The sequence below is a fragment of the Sceloporus undulatus genome, chromosome 2, assembly GCF_019175285.1.
Source record: "Sceloporus undulatus isolate JIND9_A2432 ecotype Alabama chromosome 2, SceUnd_v1.1, whole genome shotgun sequence".
NCBI classification, from domain to species: Eukaryota; Metazoa; Chordata; class Lepidosauria; order Squamata; family Phrynosomatidae; genus Sceloporus; species Sceloporus undulatus.
Genome location: NC_056523.1, coordinates 306,953,641 through 306,976,852, shown reverse-complemented (window position 1 = coordinate 306,976,852; position 23,212 = coordinate 306,953,641). Strand labels below are relative to the sequence as shown.

Here is a 23,212-nt window from a genome sequence, read left to right as displayed (position 1 = left end):
TGAGAAACAAGCCCTTCATATGTAGAGTTTGGGCCCAAACAGACAGGCCAAAATAAAGCTGCTTCGGGTCACTTTGGAGGTATGCTGTTTAAATGCTGCATGTGTCCTAAGAGGCCAGAAGCCACGCCGAAGTCACATTCAAGTCCTAAGGACTGGAGTGCAGCTTTGGCACAGCTTCTGGCCTCTTAAGATGTGTGTGTCATTTAAACAGCATACCTCCAAAGTGACCTGAAGCAGCTTTATTTTGGTCTGTCTGTTCAGGCCCTTTGTTTCCCCCAAAAAGTACCATCTGTAAGAACCAACTTCAATCCAGTAGGCACAGAGGAGACAGACAGAGATCTTTGTGGCCTTAGTTACCAAACATAAATTGTTCTTTTGGCTACATTTAACAATAAGAGCTCATCATCTTCTTTAAAACCAGAAGCTTTGTATTTCCACGAATGGGAATTATTAATGCTGGCAAAAACCACCATCCCCTTGGGGGCATATGAGATGTTGTTTTTACATACCACAGTAAACCACAGTTTAGCACAGGGCCAGGGAACCCATGAGCTGGATGCAGTCCCTTCTAGATAGTGATCTTCTGCTATCTTCTCCCATCAGTGGATGGAGATAACAGGGTATTTAAAGGAAATGACCTCTGCTTTCCATGTCCAGAAGCTTTTGCACTGGACTTGATTCCTGAGTATTCCTATACACAAAATTGAGGTGTGCTTTGTATGCTTGATGGGCAGATGTCCAAATTGGTAAGAATTACAGCTGGTCTCACTCACACTTGGAATAGAATAACATGTACAATGTATCTTGGGCCTGCGTGTCTCCCTCCCGATACAACTGGTAGGACATATTTGGAAGCTTTACTTCCTGTTTTAGTCAACCATAGTTTGCTTTGTTATTGTGATTTAAACTATTGTTAAAATCAACTATAGCTAGTTTAAACAAAGCCAGGTTTATCAGCATGCCAGCTATAGAAACTAGGTTTTAGATGGTTTGAATCAATCCACAGATTGTGCTTAACACAGTGTGTCACATGAGATGACATAGCAAACCATGCTCAACAACAATCTAATATAATAACGACTGATGTTCTCCTGACTGTGCAGAAAGAAGAGGGAAGAACATGTGAATCTAATGTTTGTTCTAGGTCTTATACACTGCTGTGATAACAATGGCTTAGCATGATAAGCAAATATGGCAATAGTTTTATACAGAGAAAACACTGGGACTAGTCCAAAGAAGCTATCAAAGCCAGGAATTTTAAATTTCCAAACCTGAAAGTTTAGCAATCTACCTTGAAGCTTTAACACTGAAGAGCAGGGCTTTGTTTTTGAGAATACATATATACATTTATCCAAGAAGAGAAACTACCTTCCTGAAATTACTTCTGGAGCAGCATAGTTAGGAGAACCACAGCTTGTTCTCAAAAATTCTCCATCTGACATCATATTTGAAAGGCCTGAAAATGTACAAAAGTTCAAATGAAGTTGACCAGTTGTAGATTACTAACACACATTAAAGCCTCTCAAATTGTTAATGTATACAAATGGTTACAGAAATAAATTAGGAACAAAAGCAAAATAATGATCCCAGTAGGAATACCACATACAGTATAATTAAATGAAATTGTTCTCATGGTAATGCTCTTGACTTTAGATGAGCCACCAACTCAGTACAAGGCAGCACCATATCTTTGCATTATTCTGAATTCCATTTAGTACTGAAAAGATTAACATTGGTAACTAAATCCCATGCTGTCCAAATGCATTTTGACACCTAGATACTGCAATTCTCTGGTAAGGAATAATTTAATCTCCATCTGTAATTGAGCACCATACCTTTGCAATAACTGAACACTTAGATTCACATAGCACTGCTCATCAGAAACCTCTTTACAAAGGCAGGGACTATCCACTATATCTACAAAAGAAATACCAGGATTATGTAGCAATATTTCTGTGTTTATATGCCATGGATTCTTTTAATGGCCTATCCACAAAAACAGCCATGGTCTTTGAGGTCTTCTCTAGTTTATAATGCATTTAGGTTCATTTTGAGGGAGGGGGATCATAACTGACTTTCTAAACAGCTTCCAATGAAAATCCACATTGGATACAATACAATTAAGCATATAAATGGGGCCTATAGGCCTCTGGCATTTTGTGAATCACTGCAGGTTCCAGGCCCTTTCCTCTAGCACCAAATTGGGGAACCTGTGACCCTCCAGATGCTGCTGAACTGCAATTCCCATCAGCTGTAGCCAGCCTAGTCAAAGGTGAGACAAGACAGAAATACATCTGGAGGGATGAAGTTAATCCCTCCTGCTCTGGGGGTGTAGTCAGTTCCCAAGCCAGAGAATCACAACTTATAGCAGAGAGATCTGTGGATTTAAGTTTGCATATTAAGGTACATAAATTTACAGAATGTACTGTGGTCTTTCAGCTGAGCAATTTTATCAGAGTATCTTGTAATATTTTTTAAAAAAATATAAGCATGAGCATAAGCTTGGCATAGAAACAATTCACCCCAGTGGCGATTTGAAAAAAGCCATCAAAAGAATTTAAAGAGAGAGAGAGACTAAAAGAACAGCAACACTGAGCTACACAATTCCTTCATGTATACCCAAAGAAATGTGTGGCATTAAACACACACACACATAAATTGGATTTCAGTTACTTTAAACTTGGCACTTAAATAATCAAAGTAATCAAATAATTTTTTTTTTTAAAAAAAGGGACCCACTTCACAGGAAACCTACCAAAATCAGCAATCTTGGCATTCATGTGTGCATCAAGCAGTACGTTTTCAGGTTTCAAGTCTCTGTGGACTACCATGTGCCTGTGGCAATAATCCACACCTGAAAGAATTTGCTGGAACAGACGTCTACTCTCCTTTTCATCAAGCTTAGCAACAAGGAAAGGTAAAAAAAAAATGGAGTACATAATTTTTAAACACAAACAGACACAAAACATTTGAGAATTTCCTACATTTTAATGGTACAGTGTGATAGTTTTGTGGCTTGGTAGAACAATTCTCCCCAACTCCATGCCCTCCAGGGGAAAATGGAAGCTGTACTAGTTCAGTTTGGAGGGCCTAAGGCTGGGAAAAGGTGTATGACAATATTTTCATGTACCTTAGGGTACCTTAGGATCAAAGAAGATGGTGTAATAAAATGCAGACCCACAAGAAATAAGAAAAGGAAGTCCCTATCATTATCTGTACTAAGTGAGACTAGCAAGGCCTGAACTGAAAACTTTGTTTTCTGAAAATCAATCTAATAGTGTGCAGGTGTCAAAACTGATGTTTCATGATTAACAAAATAGCTTCTTAGACAACTTGTCACATCCACTTTACCTAAGATGGTATTTAACCTGGTTTAAAAGGTCAGTACTTTACACAAAAATAAAACTGCTGAACTGATTACTTCAGCTCTTTAATTTTCCCTTTCTTACAATTAATAGAAGCAAAGCAGGGAGGAATAAGACTAACTTGCATAGGTAAGACATTATAAGGCCCTTTGGCATTTACGCTTTAGCCAATGCCTACTGCTTTGAGTGTTGGACTATGATTCTGGAGACCAGGGTTCGATTCCCAGCTCAGCCATGAAGCCCACCAAGTGATCTTGGGCAAGTCACATGATATCAACTTCAGGTGAAGGCAATGGCAAACCTCCTTTGGATGAATCTTGCCAAGAAAACCCCATGGTTCACATTAGCATCACCTTAAGTCAGAAAAGACCTGAAGGCACATAACACAAATTCACACAATGCCTATATTCCGATCTCATTGGGTGTGGGTGGGAAGCAGGGAGGAAGCATGCATTTATATTGGCCCTGGGATAGTTTATGCAAGATCTACTGCTTAGGGATCTTGGCCCACCATATGCTGCCAAGAGATTTGGCTCCTTTTTAGCTAAAGAACTACAAATACTTTTTTTCTATGCAATGCCTGTTATACCTACCAACTGTCAATAACATCCACCTTATATGGCTGATTTTGGTCTCTGTCTTTGGACTTTGGAATATGTTCTGGTGAGGTGGATGTGTTCTAGCCTAGATCCTCAACCCATAAAAATAATTTTCACCACTGATTATACTTAAATCAGGGTTCTCACGTTAAATTCCATCAGATATAATGTCAAGCCTTGGGATAATCTACTAAGGGCAGCACCACATTTGTAATGAAGATAAGCGCTGAGAGTTGCCTCTAATAATAAAATCAATGGGGAATGCCTTCTCACAACAGCTCTAATAACCCATCTGGAATACACACAGGAAGCTGCATCATACATGGTTAGACCATTATCCAGCTTGCTGAGCAATGATAGCTGCCAACTCGTTACCGAATATTTCTGGGATCCTGTTAACAACACATATTCATACTCCACCAAGTGTGACATGAAGCCAAACACTGGTTTGCAACTTCAAAGTTGCCTAACCAAACTGATCTGTTTCTTACCAGTGTTGTAACTATGGCCAAGCTTTGCAGATTTACTTATGAACACAGGAAGCTACCTTATATGGAATCAGACTGTTGGTTCATCTAGCTCAATACTTTCAATACTGACTGGTATTTCAGACAGGATTCTTGCCTAGAGACCACCACTATTATGGTAGTAGTCCTCCAAACCAGGCCTTACCCAACTTAACTTCTAAAATATGATACAATCAGGTATGGCCAGGATAGCATTTGAAGAAACAAACAGAAGCAAAATTCCAAACATGTGACAACATCATGCTGGTAGAACAAGAAGAATGTACATCCTCTTCATTTCTATTTGATTGCTAACCATTTCTCTTTTGAGGAAATATGTAAGTCTTGTAAAAATACCAACTGATACATTATGCCTGGGTTGCTACTACAAGAAGTATACTGCTAATGAACTACTGTGATCACTCAGATCTTAAATGCAGAAATGTTAAGGCACTATTAAAGATGTAACAGTTCTGAAAATTCTGACACCATAAGGAAAGCAAGACATTTTTCCATGGGAGGAATGGAAATTTTCAAGGCCAGGGGGGCGGGGGATGGAGAGAAAAGCACTATTAGCACCTTTCAGTGAAATGACTGAAAATCATTTTGTTATTTTAGGGATATAACTGTGTTATGTATAACTTTGTTTTGCATATAATTACAATCTTTGAGACATTAAAGGTATGGTTTATTCAGAAAATAATTTAGAGAGAGAGAGAGAGTTGTACAAGGTATTACAACATCTTGAATTGTAAGGAACAAGTGATCTATATGTAACTTCTTTGATTATGAGAAGGAGGCAAAATAAGCAAATAAATTAAAAATTAAATGAAAAACCTCCTCCTTTAATATTCCAAAGTGCCAAGTATATAGTTACAGGTGGAAAAGCTCAAATAAATAGGAGGCTTACACAAGCACTATTTATTGCCTATTTCAGTTTTTCATGTTGCAACTGAACCAGCTCACAGAATATATTAAAGGCTATCCAATACTGTAAAATGTAAAGCACTCTGAGGGGGGGGGGGAGACTCTTACCCTTCCATTTTTACAGATGTAATCAAACAGTTCACCTCCTGAGACATATTCCATCACCATGAAAATGTCAGATGGTGTGCTGATAACCTGGTAGCTATAAAAGATGATACATTAACGAACTGAGTATACATGCTTACAAACACCATATAACATTATGCAGAACTTCTATTTAAAGGTAGCACATTGACTGATGCAAAATCACATGTATTTATCTGGAAAGACATTCCAGTTCAACAAGGCTTATTCCCCAAGTAAGTGTGTATCACCTTGTTGAGGTGTGCAGCATTCATCAAACATTAGGCACAGGAGTGCATTCTGACATACTGATCAGGACTCCTTTAGGATTGTGGTCAATTATTGACCACATCAGATGGGATGGCATTTTCAAAAAAGCTGTGAGCTTACAGTTTAATTATGTGCGGATGTCGAAAAAGCTTCAGATTCTGAATCTCTCTGCGGATTTTCCCCACAACGTCAAGACTGCGAATCTTCTGTCTGTTCAAGATCTTCACCGCTACTTTGTGCCCAGTCAGCTCATGCTTGCCAACTATAAGAAATAAAGAAAAGTTCAGCCAGAGTGTGACAAGGGAGGTGCTCATAAAAAAATCTTTAATTAAGGCTATGATCCATCAGGTCTGTTTAAAAGAAATAGGGAGGGGGACAGAAAGAGAAAGGAAACATTTTCTCTCAGGCTGACTTCACATGAACAAAATCAATCAATACTGGTTACTACTGCAAAGGTTATTCAGCAGGACACACCTTATTTACCACACACACAAACACAAAGACTGTATGCTAAGGTATTCAAGCATTTAATAGTAATAACACACATAGCATTTACAAGAGATGAAACCCAAGACAGTGGATTTGTCTCTGGCCTTGGGAATCTCCCAAAAGTAGATATTGGGATCCCTAGCCTGGACCTCTTCTCTGCCTTCCCTCAAGGCACACAGGTCTCTAAGTAGGTAGGTACTGTAGGTATCAGGTTGCCCCAACAGGTCTCTTCCAAAATTGAAAGGACATATGCAGTTACAACAATAGTTTCCATGCTTTTTCCTATGGAAGGAGGGTCATGTCCCATGAAGCTGTAAGAGGAGGACATCCATTCTACTTTCTAGAAAAGAAGTAGTCTTATTGAAAAATTCTTACAGATTTACAGGGGCCAGATCTAAGGAGCATCTACACTGTAGAAATAATGCAGTTTGACAACACTTTAGCTGTCATGGCTCTATCCTACAGAATCCTGGGATTTGTAGTTTGGTGAGGCACCAGCACTATTTCGCAGAGAAGGCTAAAGACCTTCTAAAACTACAAAATCCCAGGACATTGGAGGGAGCTACAGCACTTAAAGTGATGCCCAACTACATTATTTCTACAATGTAGATGCACAGAAAGTGGCTACTACTTGTCAAAGCCAATAGTCCTGAAAGCTGTGTAGACTGTCCAGATTAAGAGACTTTCAGTACTAAGTGCTGGGGAACCAATACCATGGGAGTGCTGATACCATCTTGTTTGCAGGCTTCCTGAAACATATACTTGGGCACCACTGAAAGCAGAATGCTAGACCACAAATACTATGCATATATTCCAGCTATTACTTATGGAGTGAACATCTAAGAAAAGGTGTAACAGACCATATTCTTGTAATAATTACTTGAATTGGGAATTTCAGAAGAATCCAACTTGATGCATCCTCCTGACTTGTCAATAAATTGTCTGTGGCAAGTGGCAGCTGCTCCAATGCAACCTAAGTCTCTTTCATACTAGACAATTATTGCAGTATAATCCCATTTTAACTGTCATGGCTGCACCCTACAGAATCATGGAATCTGTAATTTGATGAGGCACTAGAGCTCTCTGTAAAACATTCTGAATACCACCCAAAACTACAAATTCCAGGATCCCATAACATGAAGCCATGGCTATTAAAGTAATATTCATGTGTTGTGACTGTGTAGTGCAAAAGAGACCTTAGGCAGCGGAGTCAAAAAGGAGAGGAGCCAATTAATTTCTTCTATTAGGACATTAGGATGGCAAAAATGGTTAGTGGTCATCCGTGTGTATAGATGAAATCGGATCCCCTAACAAAACTTTTGTTTGTGGGCCTTTTTGTGCTAGGCTACTTGAGAGGAGTGAATCATAAAATTCTACTATTGTATAAAAGCAGGTTTTGGATATGGTCTCTAATGGTCAGCCAATGGTCTGCAATGCTGTTAAAATGGCATAGTCATGCAAGTTAGTATATCCATTTACTGTCATGTCAAAACATGGATCATTCTCATAGTTAAATGTAAGGAAATCACTACTTTGGCTGACATTCTCCACCAAAGGGAACAGGAAGAGCCTCAAGGTATACATGCATAATATATTTTTTTTCATTCTGGCACTAGCTCTTTTTGATGAAAGCCTAGCAGATGTTCTATTTAGTGATACCATACTCTTTCATTAAACTTCAGAAACATTAACCAACCATATAACCTTTACAGCCACCAGAAGAATGGCTAGGTCCAGTAACATAATGCTTGGCCAAACCTCAATGATAGATCAACTCAACAATCAGAATCTTTCAGATTTTTCAGAATTTCTCCCCAACCCCAGACAATGTTTATTAATCTATCTATCTATCTATCTATCTATCTTGCCCTTTACTGGGTAGTGTAAAATATATACAATTTAAAACACTTCCAGATTAAAACTATAAATAATTAGAATAAGGTTAAAATCCATTAAACAAGACAAGAATTAAAATAACTTTAAAGTATACAACTTAAAATAATATAGATGCACACTACTAAGTAGATCAGCCCCCAAACGTTTTACTAAAAACCCACATTTTAGCTTGGTACCAGAAATACACAAACCCTGATGTCAGTCAGACTTCCAAGAGAGGACATTCCTCAGTTGGTGTGCCACAATGGAGAAGGCCCTCTCCCAGGTTCTCCTACTTCACATTGCCCCTATTGATGGAGAAAAGAGGAACTCCCCATGGATACCAAAAATCCATGGATGCTCAAGTCCTATTAAATACAATGGCATAGTGAAATAGTGTCCCTTAAATAAAATGCAAAAATTAAGGTTTATGTATTTTGTACATCATGTATTTTTAATGTTTTTAAGCCATGAATGCTTGACTACATGGATAAAGATTCCATGGATATAGAGGGCTGACTGTGTAGGGACAGGCATTTCTTCAAGTACCAAAATTCCAAACAATTTAGTGCTCTAAATGTCATCACCAGCACCTTAAATACAGTCCAGAAGCAAACTGGCACCGAGAAGAACTCCTTTAAGACTGGTATTCCAGTCAGCAATCTTTTTGCTGCATTTTGCACTTGCTGTAGCTTCAGTCATCTTCAAGGGCAGCTCCAAGTAGAGCTCACTTGGTTGTTCTTGTTCTTGTATGCCTTCAAGCCATTTCTAATTTAGGTGACCCTAAGGTGAACCTATCATGGGGTTTTCTTGGCAAGATTTGTTCAGAGGTTTGCTATTGCCTTCCCCTGAGGCTCAGAGTGTCACTTGCCCAAGATCACCCAGTGGGTTTCAATGAGCTGGGAGTTTTCAATGAGCTGGAATCAAACCCTGGTCTCCAGAGTCATAGTCAACCCTCAAACCATGGCAGCTCATTAGATTAACCTAATGAGAAATTAAAGAGTGCACAGACTACAGTGGCTACTTTATCCTTGTCCAAAAAAGGTTGTAGCTGTTTCAGTTCCATCTGCCTGCTCTACAGAACAAGGACAGGGTAGGGTTAAACTTTTGCCCTCATGTCATTTCCCAGTTTAAAGCACTACTCTAAAGCTGCTTTTAGCTGTCATGCAAAACTTACAGATATCCATATGGTACTTGTACATTTTCTGCATGGAGCTACAATACTAGTATGTTCAGAATGTGGGAGTGGGGAACGGTAAGGATCCAACCTTGTCCTGCACAGTTTCCCTGCTCTTCAAGCCAACTGCAAGGACTGCAATTAAATTGGAAAATCCTGATCTCCAATATCATTTCTTGTTTAGCCATAAACTTCTTTGCAGTTTAAAGATAATAAAGATGATCATGGAAAACCTGCATTCTCATTATTCATCAAACACTAAAGCAAACATTAGTCTTGTCCACCACAATTTTCCTCAGGCCTTGTAAGAGTTATTTCTTTATTTAATAAATAATAATAATAATAATAATAATAATAATAATAATAATAATTATTTCATGTTGATGTTTTTATTGAATTGTTGTTGAGAAGACTTCATCTTTTAGATGCGATCCATTTAAGTGTCTTTTTGGAACAGGAAGGTGGAGAACTGCATAAATTATAAACAGTTTACCACTGATAGCTTATACAGTACTGTACCACAAAGATAATGAAGTCCTCCCAAAATCCTGCCAGCATTTTACACTGAGCAGAAAAGCTCACATTTCAAAGAAACTGTCTGTTTTATAACAGAGGGATTACTGGTGAATAGAAATTGCCATGGGAAACAAATAAGAAAAAGGCAGTTATCACATTCTTAGGAGAAATGTGAAATTATGAATAGAGCCAACATGGCAAAGTGGTTTGAGCACTGAACTATGACTGGAGACCAGGGTTTGAATCCTCATTTAGCCATGGAAATCCACCACTGGGTGACTTTGGGAAAGTCACACTTTCTCATTTATTATTTATTATTATTTATTGATTTTATTTTTATCCTGCCTTTCTCCCAAAGTGGGACCAAGACGGCTCACATACTGTACATAAAACACAACAATTAAAATTAAAATTCTCAGCCTCAGAGACAGGCAAAGGCAAACCTCCTCTGAACAAATTCTAGCCAACCCCCCCCCCCCTCAAAGATATACATAGTTTGCCACAAGTCAGAAAGAATAAAAACCTCAACATCACCAAAAGTTTGTATGATTATTTTCAAACACAAGGATAAATCGGGGATGTAGCAAAACAAAAAGCGCTGAAACTTCAGTATTAAAATGCCTGCGGAAACAAGTTTGTATATATAAGAAAATATTAACAGGACCACAAAGGTACACAGACTATGTTCTTTGTACCACTAATTTAGGAGCTTTTCTCCCTGAAGCATTTCCAACCTGAATATAACCACCTTTTGACATCTGCAAATGAATTTCAAACTGGGTGTTCAGCATCAAGGAAGAAGTCCCAAGCCCTTGGGATGGTGTTCGGTGTAAGTATAATTTAAAAAAAAAACTTTTAAAAGTAGACTAACATTTAGCTCCAACTTATACACACCCTTTAAATCAGTGGAACTTACCAAAGAGTTGACTTATCAAATTCAATAGGGACTGCAATTAGATTTAGGCCATAGTCACAGAATATATTGCTTTCAGAACTAAAAAGAGCAAGAAAACTCAGGATGCAACAAAATGCTGTGCTCAGTAGCTGGTGCAAAATTTAAGACTGGTTCAAATGCCTAGGAACACTAACCATCATGGCAAACCATCCAGTAAACCCAGCACAAAATGCAAAGACTAGTTAAAGTCACATCTGTTCCAGAAATATCCCTGAAGCCTTGCAATTCATATAAAATTTATCCAAAACTAAGGTCCACCGCTTTTTTCTTTTTGTCATCAAAATGTCCTAAGGCTATACAGATCTGAGGTTACAAAAACAGTACATGACAGTGTTACTCAAAGTAATAATTCATGAATGGTCCACAAGCCATTGGCTGATGATCTGCAGCAATGATCTAGGGATCTTAGAAGACCATAAGCTTAACATATGTCAAGAGTGTGATACAACATCTGAATAGGCTAATAAAATTCTAGACTGCATCAACAGGAGCCATATTGTTCAGATCAAGTAGTAGTTCTACTCTATTGTGCTTTGGCCAGAACCTCACCTGGAATCCTATGTTCAGTATTGGGCACCACAGTCAAGAAGGACATTGGTAAGTTGGAACATATCCAGAAAAGGGTGACCAAGATGATCAAAGGTCTGGAGGAGCTCCTTATGAGGAGCTGGATATGTTTAACTTGGAGACAGGAAGACTGAGAGGTGACATAACAGTCATCTTTAAATACCTGAAGGTATGCCATGTAGAAGATGGAGTGAGCTTGTTTTCTGCTGCTCCAAAGACCAGAACATGAACCAATGGATCCAACTTACACAAGAAATTAGATTATACCTAAACATTAGGGAAAATGTCTTGACTGTAAGAAGTGTTTCACAGTGGAATAAACTGACTTGGAAGTAGGTCTTTAAACAGAAGCATCTTTCATAAATGCTTTAGTTGTGTCACTGGCCCAACTCTATGATTCTTTATTTCCAGGATGGAAATAAACAGTTTTGGCCAACGGGCACAAATATAGTGCTGGCATGTGGGGCACTGGGAAAAATAACCTGCCAGCATATCCAATCCACTACATCAGGTAGCTTAAGAAGCAACAGTCCATGACTGGATGCTTGGGAAGGGGGGAATGGTGTCAAACCCATCAGCATGTGTTAAGAATTAGAGTCTGTCAAATATACCGTAGTTTATTATATCGCAACCAACACACTTTAAAAACTGAGATCCCATTTAAATGCATACCAATATGGCACACGTTACACATAGCAAGATGCCATTGCCATTAAACAATGTAATCAAGGAGCCCATAAAGTAAGGATAGACAACTTGAAACCCACTAGATGTTCTGGATGTCAACACTTACTATCCACGATCACTGGCCATGCTAAATTGAGGCAGATGGGAATTGCAATCCAAAACATCTGGAAAGTACCAGTTTTGCTATCGCTGAAGGCTTTTGACAACAATGTGGAAGAGTTGCTCAAATAAATAAATAATAAAGATGATTGATCATAAATGCTGGTTATGTATTTCAACTCAGAGACATGTATCCCTTGCCAGAGGTAGACATGGATTAAGCCAGCATACACAGAGCCCACTTGCAGAATTGTTCCATAATACCTCTTCCTCCTTCTGTCCCTATTTCCCCAATATTGTTAACTACAGAAGTGTCTTCTATTAGGCTTAAAAATGGAGGTTACATGAGTAAAATCATTTCATTAATTGCTACCCTGGCAGGCTTTGTGAATGGCACAACTATATGAAGGGAGGGATAGGAAGATTTGCTGTACCTCATATAGGCTGCTTCATACATCTATCTGATGACTGTGGAGGACAAATGAGCAAACCATTTCCACTACGAAATGACATCAAAAGTCCCTCCATGACAATTAATGGAACAGTTGACTGATTCTGCACCCAAGCACATCTTCATTTGATTTTCCAGTCAAAGAGCAATTTATGTGTAAACTGGACTTCAGCCTCTCAGTTGACTCCCTGGTTTACACGGAAACCTGATTGACAGCTTGAATGACAGACAAGATCAGTGCCAGATCTATAATAAACCATTCGATTCTTATGCAAACTCTGAGGGGGCTCTAATCATACAAAGATATCTAAAACCAAACTGAATTGTCAACTTGCAATAACAAAATTCAAACAAACCACTCAGCTTCTTTGAGAAATAGGAAAAGGGTAAAGCTAGCTTTCATACTTTCCATCACACAATGAGAAGAAACAACTTTTTCTGAAATCAGAACATAATATATTCAAATCCAAAACATTAACTTCCAGGGAGAGGCAAATTCAGTCAGTCTAGCTAATCAGGGATATCTGAAGAACCATTTTGCCCCTGAGTAGAGAGGTCAAGCAGCCAAACTATTATCACACTAGGGGGCAAACAGGATTTAATGGAGAGTTAAACAGGAAATATTGTGTGATAAACATCAGACATTTCCTGATTTAACTCTCGTTTAAATCCTGTTTGCCCCCTAGTGTGATAAAGCAGTTTATGAGCTTCTGTCATTTAGATTCCGATGATGTCTCACCTTCCTTATCCAGCTATAAAAGGTCTTTTTCTGTTTTGATATACAATGATTACTGAGGCTTAAAGTTTTAATAATTTTATCTAATCTACATTGTGAAGTCTATTTTGAAAACAGTATGTAATTATCTCTAGAAAAAATAGTAATTTTATGTTTTTATTAACAGGAATCTTAAAGCTAATGCTCATAGCACACTGATAGCTAGAAATACATGGGAGAATTATCTTCCAGTTAAGGAAAACATCCCAGTCTGCTAGCTGAAGGTTTTTTTTACCCTTCACAGTTGACTATCTATTTAAAAACTTGAATTAAGTGCTTTTCAATGGGCTCAAAATGGACTAAGATAACCTGAATCCAAAACTTTCCACGTTCAGGAGACCGAATGATGACATCTACTCTTCAAGGGTACTTAAAGAGTTTTAAATGATGGTGGTAGGGACACTAGTAAGAATTATATTCCTCCACGCTAGCAAAGCTTGGTTTTGATGCTGTCAGGAATATGTTTAGCCTGGCATATGGCCTGCATAACAAAGACCTGTCTCAACAAAAGTTTAAAAGCGATGCAGGGCAATTTGAAGAGAAAACAGTAATGCCAGAGTACAAGTATTGTTTCTCACAACAAAGTATGGACAGAATCTGGTTCAAAATACACAAAACGTAGTCATACTGTTGACTCAAGTCATAGTAGTAGCCCTGCTAAGACCAGGTTTTGTACTGTTACGAAACATAAAAAATACAACCCAGCATGCTATAAATGATGATAGCAGTGGCCTCTGGGAGTGAAAGAAAAATAGATTAGCCAACTGGAATTTTTATGCCAAGCTGTTGCTTTTTAACAACAACTGTATCATCATCATTCTTATTGACATTTATCAATCACTCTTCCATTTATATGATTGTCCAAAGCAGTATATATACTTCAAACACAAACAATAAAAACCAGTTACAATGACCACTGTTAGGATAATAACTCCTTCTAAAACTAGCACCCACAGAGATATATCAACACTTCCAAAGGCTTGATAAAAGCTGTGGTCTCAGATATTCTGGGAAGTATACCTTACTTACAATGTAGCATCTTAGGTCTCATCTCCCCTTGGACAGTTCTGGAGGAGAGTTCTGTAGCAGAATCTGGCTTTTCTAAAAGCTATGGGAACATGTCCTGAGAAATTAAAGCCACATCCTCCTCCAAAACAACCACTATTGTCATTTGCTCATCAGTGCTAGAGAGGCTTTCAGGACCTGACCTTTGAGTTCAGTTTTAAGTGGAAAGAGGTCAGATGCCTCAGCTCTGTCTGGGTCAGAAGCAGAGTTGTCTTCCCCCAGACAGGATTTTCTTCCACATCAACCTCCCTCACTGCAGCAAAGGCTCTGGACGAGGGCTGGCATCAACCATATGTCCTTGCAGCTCCTGCTGGACTAGGAGTGCTCTAACCTCTCTTTCTGAACCACCCTGCCTAGCAGGGAACGGTTTGGAACTTGAGGGAGCATTCGATTTTGATTTCATTTTAACTTTCCCCATTGCTCCACCCAGAAAAAAACACATAAAATAAACAACTGAGAAGAGGCAAGTGAAAGATGTGGGGGAAAGTAGCTGGAAATGCGATGAAACTGAGGCATGCCGGAGGGGGGAAAAGAAGTGGAATGAAATCAAAGACAAGAGAAAAAAGTTAGCCAGAGAAAGACTGAGGAGCTAGCTTCCCACCTTTCTGGGGCAAGGCAAGGAAAAGAACTGAAGAGGAAGAACTATTGAATGACACCGAGCGATACTGAATCACTCAAATTAATGTATGATCCCCTGCCTTGTCTGGGCGACACCCTTTCCTGGCTGGCTCCTTCTCTACTGGCCGAGAATGGTTTTCTGCCCCAGCAGAAAACATTCTGCTTTCTTGATTACAAAACTCTGGAGAGAGAAAGACAAGGACTCCATGTTTCTAAAATTATATACCAAGAGAACTACTTCCATATAAATATACATAGCATCAGGCTGCATGTGAAAGTCTCAGCAGAATTCATCTTTTACCCACAGGGAAATCACTCTGCATGAGATATATAGGTCAAGCATCCGTTATCCCTTATTGCAAAATCTGAAGTACTCCAAAATCCAAAACTTTTTGAGCTACAACACAAGTAGCATAGGGCATACTTTTACTGTCTTTGCGAAGCTGGAGAGAGACAGAGTCTGTGAAATGGCATGAAGCCATGCCATCTCTCATTTCACAGATCTCTCTTCAGTCTTATTATGTCTCATTATGCATATGTAAATACAGGAATTCCCAAGTTCAAGGTATGGAACACTTCTGGTGCCAAGCATTTTGGACAAAGAATAATCAACATGTATATCTGAAATGGCCAGCCACCTCATTCCCAGGGTCACCCTTTAGTCTGGGGATCAGATAATCCAACTCAATCCCATTACATTCTATCCCATACCCACAAAAACTCATGCTAAAATAAAAACCAGTTCATTTTAAAGGTGCTGCTACATTTCCTTTTTATTTCTCATCCTCCCTCCCTCCCTTTTATATTGCAAGAACCCCACTACATCTTTGAAAACAACCTAGTCAGAAATGTCAAGTCTCCTGAACAAAATGAACATTACCAGCAGTCACTTCACAGACATTTCCTATGTGAAGTTGAAGGCTTTCATGGCCGGCATCCATAGTTTTTTGTGGGTTTTTTGGGCTATGTGGCCATGGTCTAGAAGAGTTTCTTCCTGATGCTGGCAAAACGTCAGGAAGAAACTCTTCTAGAACATGACCACATAGCCCGAAAAACCCACAAAAAACTTCACAGGCCCTTTATACATGCACAACGATTGAGGCCATCAACAGGAGTTCAGCAGAACAGTTTTTTTCTCCCCAAAACCCCATTTGACAGCTGGGTTAGCAGTAGTGCCTTTACATATCTTAATGCAGATCAGTAAGCAACACAAATGTGCAGGTCTTTTTCTTAAAAGTGAACCTTCAAGCAAAAATTATTCTTCATACATTGATTAAAATTTAGCTGGGGAAGACTAGGAGGAAGATAGAAAAATCAGATGTTGGATTCAAACAGTCTTACTATTAGAGAGAGTGAGGCAACTTCCCCAACCACCATGAGTTGGAGGAGGCAGTGGGAACAGATTCCCATTTTTTCCTGAATTGCCTAGGTCTTCCCATCTATTTGACAACAGAACTAGGTATGCCACACAACCTAGGTTACTGTTTCAAGTGTGCAGGTGGACACTATTCAAATCCAGTGGTGATGTAAGATTCAACTACAAGTCCACACAGCAGCTGGAGAGATTTGAGGGAGTGCCAACTTGTGTTTTACCTAAGGCAGGCAACACAATATCTTAGGATGGCCTACGAGCTCCAAGTTAGGCATTTTCAATAATGGTAATTCACCTAAAGATAATGGACTCTGAATGTAAACCATCTCTCTTTAAAGCAAAAAGACCACATTTCTGGTTATGTTCCAAGGATGCTGAACCTGAAGCTCTTACTGGAGTGAGATTCTGTTTGCTTATTAGACATGAGTTAAACAAATAGAGGGCAGTACAGTGGTCATTAATAGCCTCTAGGGGCTGAAAACTCCCAGGGATTTGATTGCCAAGAGCTTCTAAACATTCAGCATTGCCCCCAAAACAATTTATATGTACATATACCAAGCTATGTTTAACAGGCCTGGGCTGGCAATTGAATTCTCATTTTAACCAAGGACTGAATTAGGAGGGCTCTGCAATGTGAAAGAAAATTATTTCCTTGCCAAAGGCAGTTTCACCGATACCCACCCCCACCATAAAAACAGGCTTCACCCAATGGCAATTCAGCTGCAATTTCCTGTGAAGACAACACAGGAAAAGAACAAAGCATCTGCTGCATGCTGTTCAAATATTCACACCATAACTCAGACTGAACCAAGCGCTCAAGTCAAAAAAATCAAAATGCTTCACTGCTCCTGTTGAAGAGCCATAGCAAAAATGTTTCATATATATGGATGTACTGGCTACTACTTCAACATATGCTTACATTTTGATCCCTATACACAAAAGTATTAATGATGTGTCCTTCACTCAAGTTATTATCACACCACTCCCCTTATGCCTATTCAGCTTTGCTGGTGTTAGTCAGATACTGGAAGAGCATTAGAAACCAACACTTTGATTTGTACATCTAGTGATTCATCCAGTTCAAAACCCTGTCACAGACAGAAGCAAGCACAACAGCAGATGTTTCGTGTATTCCTTTCAATTGCTAACAGCAATTGCAGAAGGGGAGACAATTTCTTCACTGAAATGTATGTTAACAACTCATTCCACTTGAGAGAAAAAAAGTAGACAGTCATGCTCCAATCACTGTTGTTACTTTTATTTGCTTTTAAACAGGCTTATCAGGTATTTGTCCTATTAATGATACAACAAACCAAACCAATCCAGCAAATTTCATATGATCACATAAGGAATTCAGGATGCCCCCTTTTAGCAACTTCACTAAAGGCTAGAAATAGCATTGCATTTGATAACCAATGTTTGCAATCATATGCACACTTTCTTGGGATTAAACCACACTGAACAATGTGGGACTTCTAAGAAAAAGTGAGGAAAATCAAGCTGAAAGACAGATACTTCCACCTCATTGGCTAGTGTAACAGGAGCACATTACAGTCACACAGCAACCCAACATACATACAAAGTATTCAGGTGCTGAACAGGAAAAAAAGAAAAGGGAGGCCGCTGGAACAGGGCTTTGATTTTTCATTAATCTTTAATACTGACCTCATCCATCACCTTTTGTAAGCTCAGTTAATTGCCTTGCAAAGTCCTTTGGAATATCACAATTCATTAGTTCTTCCTTTTGGTTCATGCAGATTATACAGCCTAAACTCATGCTACTAGAACCAAATTAAGGCAATACTATTTATCTGGCCAATGTATTCTGGTAATGGAAAGCTATCTACAGTATTGCTCAGACAGAAACCATTTCAACATTTGCTGTTGAAATAGTGCGCCAGACATAAAGAGGAGACAGGACTACAATTTTGGTGCAATCTAACAAACAGTCAATTATCTCTGCTTGCAAATAAATGCGATTTTTTTCTGAATACAGTAGGCCAATTAGTTGTTTCAACAAGGAACCAGGATAGGTATCTGCCCATTATCTCTTTTAAGACATTATATCTGAACAAACAGTTTGAAAGGTTTTTCACTACCACCTCCCCACACAAGCAGAGTATTTATTCCAAAACTGAATATTTACTTCCAAACTGAAGTTATTGTAATCATCTACTGTGACAAGACTGAAAGCCCTTCTTGTCCAGTATTAACTGTGAAGACATCATGGCAATTTAGTAGTTATGCAAAAAAAATTGCACTATTTTACAGGGAGTTAGAATCCTAACGAAAGGGACTAGCTTTATTCTGGTATATCTTATAAATTCTCTTCCATTGGCTCTTCCATGAGGGCAGGTTTGCTGAAGTCATTTACAGCGCTATATAAATAAAGCTTAATAATAATAATGTTCTCAGTGCCTCAGACTGATTCCTATAAGGAAGACAGTTCGGAAGTGCCAAAGAATACAAGAATGTTTGACTACTTATTTGAGACTGACACAAAATATTCTTCTTCTGATTCACCTATATCACAGCTGAAGAATTCAAGGTGCTGGGTATTGCCATTAAAACGAGGAATGGCTAAGACCAGCATATCAGATGAAACACTCCCCATCCTCTATTTTATTATCTGGAGAAACTCTACCCAAAACAAGGTGTAATACGAACAGCTACGTTATGAATCAATATTCAAGGGGTACCAACTTTTAAAAGAAACTATCAAGGGAGGAATGGCAAAACACGTTCTGACGATTCTTGGTACAGTACAATAGAGTACACAAGTATCCCACTCAAAACAATTTCCATGGAAAATGGGGAAAGGACTGTGATTAAAAAAAACCTCCGAAGGAACTGCTACCTCACAGATTTTTGCCTGATGTAAAGATATACAACTAGGCACTAAAATCATATAAGCCATTGTATTCCCCATCGCCATGTATGGATGTGAGAGCTGGACAGTGAAGAAAGCAGGTAAGAAGAAAATCAACTCATTTGAGAAGTGGTGCTGGAGAAGAATGCTGAGGATACTGTGGACAGCTGAAAAAACAAACAAATGGGACCTTGAACAGATTAAATCTGAACAAAATAACTGAATTAAGGCTGTCAAACCTTGGCCACATCATGAGAAGGAATGACTCACTAGAAAAGACAATGATGCTAGGAAAGGTAGAGGGCAGAAAAAAAGAGAGGAAGGCTGCATGCTAGATGGATAGACTAAATCAGGGAGGTCATGAATTTGCAGAGCAGTGCAGGACAGGGGGGCTTGGAGATGTCTCACCCACATGGTCATGGTTTTGTACAGCGCCATAAATAAAGCTAATAATAATAGGGGTCAATGCAAGGACAGCTAACAACAGCAAAAACACCTTCAAGTCAACTCTTAGTTATGGCAACGCTAGCATAAGAGATGATGAATGAGATGGATGCAACAATTATTTTTTACCAAGAAAGAAATACCACTCAGAAGAGCTTGGAATTAAGTCAGATTAATCATGATTTCACTGTAGGGAGCACACTTTGGCATGTGCAATCCCATTTGAATTCCAAAATGTCTCTCATTCAACTTTCCTCTTGGTTTATAGTTTTCTTGACTTGAAGACAACAGCATTTTGCCTCAACCAGGTAGTAAGGGAGGGGTCTGGAGTGTGCAAGCAAAAGAGGAAGATGCCAAAACCTGAAAGACAACCTCTGTGACTAAATCATGGTTTGATAGCTGCATAGAGAGGAGACACAGGTCTCTCTGTTGTAGCAAGAAACTGGAGAATAACTTCCAAATGAAAACAGCCAAATTATGATGCCACTGGAACTTTGAAGGCAAGCAAAACCTCATTAATTCAACAGCTTTTAGAGTACAAATGCCTACCCACCTTATTACTGTGATATATTTTATGAGGTCAGACTATCGACTGCAATGTATGTATCATGGTGTGTACTGGGTCATCAAACCAAATGTGTGGGGGAAGAGGATGGGAGAGACATGTTGAAGCAAAATCTGCGCAGGCAAACAGATCCCACAGATCCCTTGCTGGTCAACCACAACATTTTAGAATTTCACTATAAGTCTCTAAACTTTTAATTTGTTGATCATGGGGGGGGGGGGAGAGATCCCCAAAATATATGCCTCAGTTAACATGCTTAAGACTGGACTGAAAAGTCCACATTTCCATTACCATGTCTCTCATGGTAATTTTACATGGTTTTGCAAGAAATACAGTAATAGAAAAGCAAATCCTCCCCCTTTGCTATTCAACACCAGTAATTTTGTTTTAAAGGTTTTAAGAACACCGTGAACTTTTGATTCCACACGCCACAAACTTCAATCACTTTGGCTTAACATTTACCGCCATCCTGTTCTCTTGTGAGATAATTTCAACAGCTGATCGCTGTTGGCTGAGAACACAGCAGCCTCAATCTCTGCCTTGGCGTGTTTATTGCCAGTCTCTGTTCTTCAATAAGTAAGAAGTTACTTATAGGATATAGACCTCATTTCAACAGCTAATGGAGGTGAGAGGAGAAAAGAAAGCGCTTGCAGCTTTGGACTGGCTGAAACTGGTTGGGGCAAGAACTGGGAACTTAGCTGTGCCTGGAAGCAGCAAGGGAGGCTGCAAGGTGACAGCAAGAGGGAGAGTCTGAAGGTGAGTTTACAAGACTACATTCCTTTGTCCCACCTTTGCTAATCAGGAATAGCGTAAGCATCATCCTCTGAGACCACAATCCTCACCTCCAAGGCTGCAGTTTTATGCACACGGACCTAGGCACTGAAAGCAAACAGGAGTCTCATCCAAGCAAAACAAGCACTGCTTTTGCCCTGCGCCACTGCAGTCCTGAAGCAAAACTTTCTAGAGAGCAGATCCCACTGGATTTGGGGAGTCTCATGTCTAGGTTTTGGATCTGATCATAAAGTTGCAACCCCACAGACTGCTTTGAGAGGAAAGGCTGATAGGAACAGAATGCGCCTTAATTTCATGTAAACGTGCACAGGGTTGGGCTGCAATCCCACTGCCACATACCTGCAAAGGAGTCCTATTGGATTACTCAGCCTTTAGCTGCTTGAGGTGGAAGGATGTGTAGAGGGTTTGCTGTTTCTTCATATGTATTGTATGTGTTTTGAAGAGAGACAGCTTGGTGTACTGGTTTGAGCACTGGACTATGTCTCTGACCAGTGTTTGAATCCCAGCTCAGCCATGAAAACCCAGTGAGTGACCTTGGCCAAGTCACACTCTCTCAGCCTCAGAGGATGGCAATGGCAACCCCCCTCTGAAAGAAGATCACCAAGGAAGCCCTAAGAGAGGGTCGCCTTAAGTCAGAAATGATCTGAAGGCACACAACAATAACAAATGAAGCTACAACTCGACATGCCGATTTGGGAGTAAAGGCTGCCAGGGACCAGCCTTAATTCTGTGCAAACATGTATAGGTTTGGGATGCATAGCACACCGGGGCTACCAGCCCCACTGCCATTTGCCACATACGGAAAGGGGGAGGAGGGCTACTGGGTTCTACTTCCCCTCTCCTGCATCCCCATTGCAATTCGGTTTGACACCACTCTAACTGCCACGGCTCAATGCTAGGGAATCCTGGGAGTTGTAGTTTTGCGAGAAGACGCTGATCCTCCTGTCAGGAGGAGCCAGAATAAAACCCCAGTTCCCAGTCAGCCAGGGCACACGTTTCCCCCTTCGCCCATGGATGCTGCCCCCCACACCCGACACACAACAAGGGAAGAAAGGGCGCCCCCCCAGCAGCAAGCAGCCTCCCCGGGAGAAGGGGGGGAGAAGGGGGCGCCCCCGCGGCCCCTGCGGCCCTCACCCTTGACTTTGCCGAAGGTGCCCACGCCCAGCGTGTCCCCCAAGATGTAGTGCCCGATCTTCACCCGCCCGTGCTCAGGCTTCTGTTTATCCGCCGCCGCCGCCGCCGCCGCCGCCGCCATCTTGTGCCCAGAGCCGAGCATGCGCACAAGGGAGCGGCAGCCCGGCTCCTCCGCGCCTCCCTGAAGGGCAGAGCAGGGAAAGCAGCACAGAAGGGCCCGCCCGCCTCGCAATTGGAGGAGGAGGCGCCGAAGCTGAGGCGGCCTGCCTGCCTTCCTCCTTCCTTGGCCTAAAGCCCACTCTGACCCTTCTTCAACTGCCAGGCTGTGGGCTTCTGGGAAGTGTAGTTCTGTGGGGCTACCAGGAGCCCCTGACAGAGAAGGCTAAAGGTATGTTTCCCTATGGGCAAGTACTCTCAAATAGGCATACGAAAGCAAGGGACAGTATTTGCCCATAGGGAAACCCATACTTGCCCACAGGGAATCACTGAAGAACACATGCCCATCAGGAAGCATAAGAGAATACTTGCCAATAGGCAATCATTGGGGAATACATGCCCGCAGGAAAACATAGGGGATGCCTGCCTATAGGGGATCATTGGGGAATACTTGCCCATACAGTGTTGCATACAGTTGGACGTATTTCTTATGAATCCAGCATGAATGTTGGATCAGACCAAAGACCTATCTAGTCAACCATTCTGTTCACACAGTGGCTAACAGTTGCCTATGACAAGCTTTCCAGACATGAATGAAACTGCACCCTTCATTTCACATTCCTAGTACATCACACAAGTTGAACATGAGCTAACAGTGTGATGCAGCAGCTAAAAAGGCCAATGCGGTTCTTGGCAGCATCAATAGAAGTATAGTGTCTAGATCAAGGGAAGTAATAGTGCCACTCTATTCTGCTCTGGTCAGGCCCCACCTGGAATATTGCATCCAGTTCTGGGCAACACAATTCAAAAAGGATC

The 23,212-nt window shown here is 40.2% G+C and overlaps 1 protein-coding gene across 2 annotated transcripts in view; it reads right to left on the bottom strand.

The window, feature by feature from the left end:
- Positions 1-22,414, bottom strand: part of PRKAA1 (protein kinase AMP-activated catalytic subunit alpha 1) — a 31,844-nt gene extending 9,430 nt beyond the window's left edge. The window contains exons 1-5 of one of the 2 annotated variants that reach the window (XM_042448708.1): positions 22,241-22,414; positions 5,911-6,052; positions 5,506-5,599; positions 2,756-2,900; positions 1,369-1,456 (exon numbers count right to left, since the gene is read on the bottom strand). In XM_042448708.1, the coding sequence (XP_042304642.1) occupies positions 1,369-1,456; positions 2,756-2,900; positions 5,506-5,599; positions 5,911-6,052; positions 22,241-22,382 (611 nt within the window). In that variant the 5' untranslated portion in view covers positions 22,383-22,414. Of the gene's footprint in view, positions 1-1,291; positions 1,457-2,755; positions 2,901-5,505; positions 5,600-5,910; positions 6,053-22,240 lie in introns of those variants that run through there. The other variant, XM_042448710.1, reaches the window with a different exon arrangement.
- Positions 22,415-23,212: the final 798 nt, after the last annotated feature.